This window comes from Lemur catta, chromosome 6 (genome assembly GCF_020740605.2).
Source record: "Lemur catta isolate mLemCat1 chromosome 6, mLemCat1.pri, whole genome shotgun sequence".
Classification (NCBI taxonomy): Eukaryota; Metazoa; Chordata; class Mammalia; order Primates; family Lemuridae; genus Lemur; species Lemur catta.
The window spans coordinates 54,476,046-54,483,981 of record NC_059133.1 but is presented as its reverse complement, the minus strand read 5'-3'; the positions used below and the strand labels follow the sequence as shown (position 1 = coordinate 54,483,981).

The 7,936-nt window shown below is 52.8% G+C and overlaps 1 protein-coding gene across 3 annotated transcripts; it reads right to left on the bottom strand.

Annotated features, from left to right (window-relative positions):
• Nucleotides 1–215: 215 nt before the first annotated feature.
• Nucleotides 216–7,505, bottom strand: NFE2 (nuclear factor, erythroid 2). 3 transcript variants are annotated; one of them, XM_045553798.1, is made up of 3 exons: nucleotides 7,189–7,505; nucleotides 2,629–2,798; nucleotides 216–1,468 (listed from the first exon to the last, which is right to left on the bottom strand). In XM_045553798.1, the coding sequence occupies exons 2-3, from the start codon at nucleotides 2,740–2,742 to the stop codon at nucleotides 467–469; spliced, it is 1,116 nt and encodes a 371-aa protein (XP_045409754.1). In that variant the 5' UTR covers nucleotides 2,743–2,798; nucleotides 7,189–7,505; the 3' UTR covers nucleotides 216–466. The 3 variants fall into 3 exon arrangements, with proteins under 3 accessions (XP_045409754.1, XP_045409755.1, XP_045409756.1); XM_045553799.1 differs by lacking the exon at nucleotides 7,189–7,505 and adding an exon at nucleotides 6,566–7,167; XM_045553800.1 differs by lacking the exon at nucleotides 7,189–7,505 and adding an exon at nucleotides 1,744–1,838 and having other exon boundaries at nucleotides 2,629–2,716.
• Between the last annotated feature and the right edge of the window lie 431 nt (nucleotides 7,506–7,936).

Sequence of the window (7,936 nt, the reverse complement as noted above, 5' to 3'; positions counted from 1 at the left end):
TGCATGGCCTATCACTCTGAAAAGGGATGAAGATGGGAGATGTCAGGTGTCCATTGTTGCTCAAACCCAAGTTTTGTGTGTACCTTTCATGCAGAGCTCTGAGGGGGAAACAAAGAAGCTTGGCAGTATTCCCTGCCTACTCCCAACAGGCAGTGATCACTGAGGAGTGCTCAGCTTCATCACCCTCCCTCAAGAAGGAAGACACAATGAAAGGCTATTTCTGTAGAGCACTTTATAGACCAAAGCTTAGACAAGAAGTGGAGGTTGGAGATCTGAGAGGCTAAGTCAGGGAAGAGATTCCAACCCTCCCCTCACTCCCTCAAGGCAAGCCTCTTTAAACACACCTTGGAGCTCCCAAACACCTTGTTGCCATTGTCGTTGCCTTCTGGGTCCCAGAGTTAGGGGTACCTTTATCAGAAGGTAATGAAGGAAATTCCCATCACCAGTCCCACCCCTCTAGGCCAGCTCAGTCTGTGGCCTCCGTCTTGGCCCCCCGGGGCACCAGGAAGATGGCACCATCGGCAGCCTGTTGCAGTGTGTATTCTTCAGGGGAGTAGCTATTGCCTGATTCATCCCGAAGGTGCTGGAAAATGTCACGGTACAGCTCTGTCAGCTGTTGGCGCATGACTTCCAGGGTCCGGTCTGCCTCCCCACGGGCCCTGAGAAGCCGCTCCCGTTCACTGCCCAGCCGCTCCAGCTCCTGCTCCAGCTGCACGATGGTCTCCAGCTTTCTCTTGCGACAGTTCTGGGCAGCCACCTTGTTCTTGCCTCGCCGTCGGATGTCCCGGACTAGTGCCAGCTGGCTCTCTGTCAGCGGGTACCTTGCCAACAGCTCGTTAAAGTCATCTACCGGCAAGTTGACAATCTTGTCCGTAGGAAAAGGAATCTTCATGGCCAGGGCCCGACGTTCATCCCGACTCCCTGCCTCCCCCCGTGCAGTGGGCTTAGCCCGCACGGGGCCTGAGGAGGGCTCTAAGGCCAAAGGGGTCTCAGTAGGTGGCAAGGCATAGTTGGGGGGGGCCAAGGAGTTGGGCATAAGTGAGTAAGGGTACTCCACCGGGTACATCTCTACATACTCGCTGCGCCGCCGACCGACCTCTGTCCCCTCCAGCTCAAGAGATTCAGCATCACTATAGTTGAGGGATAATCCTGAGTCAGATTCTGGGTCTTCTTGGGGCTTGGGTGGTCCTGCTGGCAGCCCAATGTCCAGGAGGGCCAAGGGGTCTGAGAGAGGCTCACTGAGCAGGCCTGAGAGGGTCAGTGGTTTGGAGACTGGTATGGCCATGTTGCCATAGGAGTAGGGGGCATCTGGGACATGGGATGTGGACGCTGGGAGCTCATAAGGTGGTGGAGGAAGGGGGAAGCCAGCATCTGGGTGGATTGAGCAGGGGCAGTAAGTTGGAGGTGTCGAGGGTCCAAGGTATGGGGCTTGGGGCTCAAACGATGGCTCACTTGGAGCATTCAGACCCTGCAAGGAAAGACACAAAGAGGTTTGGAGACAGGAAGAGAAACCAGCATTCTCTCCAGACCAAGCTGGGTTCTTCTGAAAGACCCTGTGAAATAGTAAAAAGGAGAGAGAAAGGTGCTAAAAATCACTGGAAGCTTCTTGGCAAAGTTGTGATGCAGCTGTTCCAAGAAGAAAGCAGCTTAAGCAAGAATGGAAGTCACTGAGGTCAGACTTTAGAAAAAACTACCTAACACTGGAACAATTATGAAATCTCCTCCTCAGGAGAAAGTTCTTACTGGGTTGAAATGGCTCATGTTCCTTTATTTCCTTCAGGAAGACAAGGCGTCGTTATCCAAGATGACCCCTCAGAACACTTTCCTGCTGCGGTTATCTAGGGTCAAAGGGTCAAGTTCAGACCCTGGCCATGCCCTGGGTGCCCAGCAGAGGGAGCTGCTGTGTGGCAGGAGGGCCTAGGGCAGATGCTTGAGGGCACCAGGCATGGCATCAGGAGAGGAAGAGGGGGTGGGCTGGAGGCTAAGAAACACTGTGGGGAGCCAGCACAAGCTCTGCCCTCTCTTCAGTCCTTCTGTCCCTGCCCAGGTGCAGTGAGGAGGAGAGAGCATGCTGGAAACAAGGCCCCCAACCCACTTCGGGGAGCCACCCTGTTCCAGCCCAGCTGGGGACAAAGGCATCATTGTTAAGCCAACAGTCACCCCTTTGTCCAACTACCAGGAGGAGAGGACCCCCCGGCACAGTCTGACTCCCCTTCCTGAGGCCTCTGAACTACTGCTACCTGGGGGAAAGGGGCCCAGCTGCTAAGGGCAGGGGGAGGAAGTGAGGGAAGAAGGGCAGGATTTGAGGGGAGGGAGCTCTGAAGAGAATAAGGTGAGCAATGGAGGGCAGAGCAGGCGGTGGGGTAGAGAGAGATGTAAGCAGATGGCTGCGGAGAAAGCCTACACCCCAATCACATCCTTCCCTCCCCACCACTCCTATCCCTGCTCCTCCACACCCCCTTCTCCTCAATGTTCCTCAGTGTCTTCCATCCAGATCTTCCCATGCTCCAGCCCTTCCTTTTCAACCTGTAGCATTTCCAGCCCTGAGCCCTGCCTGCCTCAGTCCAGGCCAACTCCCTGCTTCTCCCTTCATTCCCACTTCCCACCCCCTTCCCGCTCCCTCCTCACCTGCAGCTCAGTGATGGACATGATCTCTTGCCAAGTCAGTTCCATCTCGCCCAGCTCTGCAGTGGGCAGCTGTATCACCCTGTTCCTGCTCTGCTGGGGAGGACACGGGGGCATCCTACTGGACCAGGGTCTGGTCCAGGTTCCCCCAAAGCCCAAATGGCCCCAGAAACCTGTGTTAAAGGAAGAAGGTTGTTAGAGCTGTACCTGCTAGGAGCAGCAAGTTTACCCTAGAGAGGGGCTCCTTCCAGCTTCACCTGAGGGAAGGAGCGACCCCATCCCCCTCACTCATGCTGGTCTCATCAACCAACCCCTTAAGCTGGAAAGTCTTTTTCTGTGATGTGATCTCTGCCTCACCTATTATGGCCGTAGTCAGGTCCATTGGGAGCACATAGGTCTTTACCTTTTTTCAGACAAGATGGCTTCTCTTTCCCCTACTTCTCACTCTCTAAAATGATTTTCCTGGCCAGGGGCAGAGTTAGATCTTCTGGGTTTTTTGTTTTGGTTTGTTTTCTGTTTTCTGTGGCAACATCAGAAGTCATCCCTGCTTTCCTCCTCTGTCCTCAGTTTTAGGGTCTCTGCCTTTTCTTCCCAAGATGAGAGTATGTGCTTGGGGATCCCCAAGACGTGTTGTGGAAAGAGCCAGGCAGACAGCCCCTCCCCTTCTCCATGATACGGCCCAGGCCTGGTGGCTGATAGCAGCCCTGCCCTCTCCTCCTATCCTGGCCCTGGGCTCCCCTGCCTGGGCCAGATAAGGGGTTTATCAGCTGCAGGCAGAGTAGGAATGGATGCTGGAGACACTGGACCTCTTCCCTGTGTCCTCACAGGGTCATTTTGGCCATACCCCAACCCATATAACCAGAAGTCTTTCCTCTTCTGAGGCAATATACCAATGACAAAGACTTACTAGGCACTTGTCAAGAACTATACTGGAATTTTACAAGCATTAGTTTATGAGATTAGTTTTCAAAAAGATCCTATAAAGCATATTCAGAAACTGAGACTCAAGCAGATAAATAGCAGGATTAGGTCTGCAATCTGACTCTCCTTGCCTGCAATGCCTTCGGGCACCTTCCACCCCACCCCCGTGTCTCCAGTCCTCTATTGGCAGCCTACATCAGTCAGTTCTCTCTGTAGAGTCTGTCTCTTTTTATTTATTTATTTATTTATTTTGAGACAGGGTCTCACTGTATTGCTTGGGTTAGAGTGCAGTGGCATCATCGTAGCTCACAGCAACCTCAAACTCCTGGGTCAAGCGATCTCCTGCCTCAGCCTCCCGAGTAGCTGGGACTACAGGCCGTGCACCACCATAATTAGGCGCACTAGCTAATTTTTTCTATTTTTGGTAGAAACAGGGTCTTGCTCTTGCTCAGGCTTATAGAGTCTGTCTCTTTTTTCTTCTGGGCAATATCTCTTTAAAGCCTTAAATGCACACTCACCTCCAACCCCTCTTCTTTTGATCTGGACTCTAGCTGCAGCTCTGCCACAAAGCAGCAGTGTGGCATTGGGCAAGCCATCTCACTTCTCCAGACCTCTGTTTCCTCATTTGTAAAACTAGGGAGTTGGACAAGTTGAACTCAGAGGTCCCTTTCTGTTTGGACAGCTTAGCATTCTCAGCAAACCCTCAATCCTGCCTTTTTCTTCTCCTCTCTGTCAGTCCCTCTCACGCTGCCTCCCTATTCTCCGACACCCATCTCTCCCTGCATCTGTTTTTCCTGCCTTCCATAAGAGATCCCAGGTAGATTTGGCAGGGGCCTCCTGATCTCTTACAGCTAGACATTGCATGCGTGCACACACAAACACACACATGCACACATGCACGCACACATATGCACTGCCATATAAGGAAAGGAAAGCAGGCTAGAGGTGAAGGAAACTTATAGAAGGACAGAGGATAGGACTGGATGACCTCAAACTGCATGACCTTAGACCACCCACCACAAGGATGGCCCACCACAGCTATTTAATATGGAATCCACTCTTTGGCTTACCACAAAATTAGTGGAAACTACAAATTATCTTTTTGAAAGAAGATTTCCCCTAGTTCCTGCCTCCACTCTCTTGTTGTATTGCCATCCCCAGAGCTGGGAGTTGGTGTAGGCACAAGCTTTTGGCCAGTGGGCAGAGTGGGTGGGGTGTTTATGTCTGTCCAGGATGCCATTTCAACACCGGAACCCCACCCTCCCCTACCCAGGTTCTGACGGAAATTGCCCAAAGGCAAAGTGAATGGAGAAGGGGTTTAGGGGCAGAGACAAGACTCTTGCCTCATAGTTCTTCACCCACCCCACCCCCCATTTGTCTCTCCTTTGTTTTTCTGGATTTAACTTTAAGGTGTAGTACAAAGATCCTACCCTAGGAGGTAGGAGAAGGGGTTCTCTGGCCTTCAAGATGCATGACGTTGGGCAAATTGGTTCACATTCAGTCTGTTCCATTAAATGGAGATAGGACTAGAGGCCCTCCTTGCTGTGAGAGGCAGTAGACTGCATCTAGCTCAGGGAGTCACCACATTCACCTGGGCTATGTGTAAAAACACAGATTCTTAAAATCCACCCCAGACCTACTGAATTGAACTTACAGATGCAGGCACCCAGGAATCAGCATTTTAACAAGTGCCCCAGTGATTCTGATACAATAGACCAACCTTACCTTGAGAAACGCTAAACTAGTCCAACTGTATGGATTTACAGGAAAGAACACAAAGCCAGAAAGGAGACCAGAAAACTATCTCTAGGCTGCTTCTAACTTCAATCCCTTGACCCAAGCAAGGTTGGGATCCAGGTGGCCCCTCTCTCTGAGCCTATATATCAGCCCCTTCTCATGAAAACCTGGAGCTCAGTCTCCCTCTCCTCCTGAGACAGGAAAATGAGAACACAGAAGGAGAGCAAGGAGGAGGCAGGAGGTTCGGGGACAGGGAGTTGAGGAGAATCTCTGGATTAGCTCCAGCCAGCTCTCTGGTGTGTAGCAGGTTTGCACCAGGATACAGGATGAGCAGGATGTTTTTCCCTACACACTCAAAGGTGAATAGTGGTCTATACACCAGGCATAGGTCCCTCTGGGTGTTAGGAGGTATTTCAGGGGACAGGGGAACTGGCAGGCAGAGGTATAGCTCAGGGAGGGAGGTAGTCAGATCCAATTCTGCACCATAGAGTGCAGAAACTGGGGAGATACTACGGAAGTGGGCTTCCCTGTGTCCCTTTTCTTTTACAATAATAAGCAGCTCCCACTTTACAGTTTAGCCTGCATATTAAGGTCACACAACATCTTATTCCCACTGAGTTGGCTGTTCCTTCTCTTATTGCCCAACGTTGTGGATCAGGTAAAACTGGAGCCATCTGCAGGGACTAAAATCCATCTTCCTTACTCTTATCCTGATGGTCCTACCTGCCCAGAAAGATTTTATCATAATCTCCCAATACTCACAGAATGATACGGAGCCTTATGATTAGGGATACGGGGCGAGGAACATTTGGAAAGCAATGCTGGGAAGAGGAAGGCATCTGGCCTCCACTGCTGCTCCAGGGCTCTCAACTTCTTTGACAAGAGGGAATGATGAGAGGGGTCCCTCTTCTGAGGCTTATTTGACTGTCCCACCTCTCCAAGTGTCAGTACAGGCAGTAAAAGGAGGGGCGGAGGTCAGTAAAATGTGAGGTGTGGGTTGGCAAGTAAGCAACCTATTTAGAAATATTAGGGAGAACCCCCAAAGAGGCAAAGGCACACAGAGGTGAGACAGAGAAACAAGCAGAATGAAGGAAATGGAAACAGAGAGTGGATCAGCGTGAGCTCAGTCCCTTGGGGACATGCCTGACTCAAACCTGTGTGTGGGAACAAGGGAGAGAGGGACAAGTTTCTGCTGTCCTGTCACTCCATCCCTGGACCCCAAACTCCAGTCCTTTGGGACCAATGACTAGAGAATCCCAACCCCAGCAGATCTGATACCTACTCTCTTCTCCTCCCCTGCTTCCCGATGCCCTACTTCCCAATCAGCCAAGCGTTCCAGCCAGAAGGAACTCCGCTGGGGTTGGGATGCCTTCCTCTCCCTTCCAGGTGCAGAGGATCTCTACCGCTCCTGGGCCCAAAAAAAGACACGCAGCAGTGGGGGGCAACACCTAGTACCCACCACCCCAACCCATCTTGCTGCAACACTTCTCAGAGGTCCCTATATCCAGTGTCTTCAATTCCTTAGCTTCCCCCAAACCTTCCCAGCTGGCTGGACAGGGCAGCGGAGTGGACGGGTAGAGGAAAGGGTGATACCATGTAGCTGGGAGTCTACTGCTGTCCCAGGGCAGCCCACCCAGCCCCTTGCAGTGCTTCAGGAGACCACCTTCTAGTTCCCAAGCACAGTCTCCCACCCCAGAGATCCCAGAGCACTCAAGAAGCCATCTAGGTCTTTTCATAGAGGAGTTCCCAAGGATGTCAGAGTCCCAAACCAGGGGCAGTCTGGGAAGGTCTGAGATCTCCTAAGAACATCCCGAAAGTTGGTTATTTCCCCATCTACCTTCTCCCTTCCCGGCCTGCCCCTCAGATCCCACTGGAATCCACCCGCCCACCCCGCCTTTCAGGCACCTGTGGCAGAGTCCCAGCAAGGTGAGGAGATGAGGCTCCGCGTGTCGTCTCTGGGGAGGCTGGGCCTGAGCTGACACCTCCTGGGCGAGGATCCCTGCTACCTCTGAGAATCCGCGAGGGCCGCGCCCCGCCCCCGGGCCATTGCTGAGTTCCGAGAGCGGAGGCTGGGGCTGGGCTGGGGCAGGGAGCCCCGAGGCAGGCGCACCAGCCCACTCTCTGACGCCCTCGGCCTGAGTTCTCAGTCCTTCCTCCAACCCTCCCCTTTCCCCGAGGCTCTCCTCTCCTCCTGCCCCTTCTGGCCAAGAGAGGAAACTTGAGCCTGGTGTGGTTTCTGCCCACACCCCGCCCCCACTTGCTCCCTGCCAGCGGGGGCACACAGGGCTCCAAGCCTCTCCAGCCCTCCTTCCAGCCCAGGAGTCCAGCCAGGTCTGCGTTTCTTCCGTGCCTGTGATGAATTCCAACCTGATGGTCCACTCAAAAATGACCTCTACACTTTATGTAGGTTGTAGCCTCCTTCTTCTCTCCCCGTGGCTCTCTTAGGGACAGGGAAACTGAGTCATAGCAAAGTGGAAGGCAGCTGAAGGTAAGGACCAGGTGTCTAGCCTCCCAGCTGTTTAGGCAGGTGGGCATTTAGGGCACAGCCTTCATTTAAGGAAAACCTGGGCTCTGGGAACAGGGTAGGGGAACTATTTTGAAGAGGAGGGGCAGCTGGCTGCTTTGATGCGTCCTTTCACCTGTAGCCTTCTCC

What these genes read in the sequence shown, in the direction of transcription:
- NFE2 (XM_045553798.1), bottom strand. Translation starts at nt 2,742, where the DNA reads ATGCCCCCGTGTCCTCCCCAGCAGAGCAGGAACAGGGTGATACAGCTG. An exon ending in TGTCCATCACTGAGCTGCAG is followed by an intron (nt 1,469 to 2,628) that starts GTGAGGAGGGAG and finishes CTTTCCTTGCAG; the next exon opens with GGTCTGAATGCTCCAAGTGA.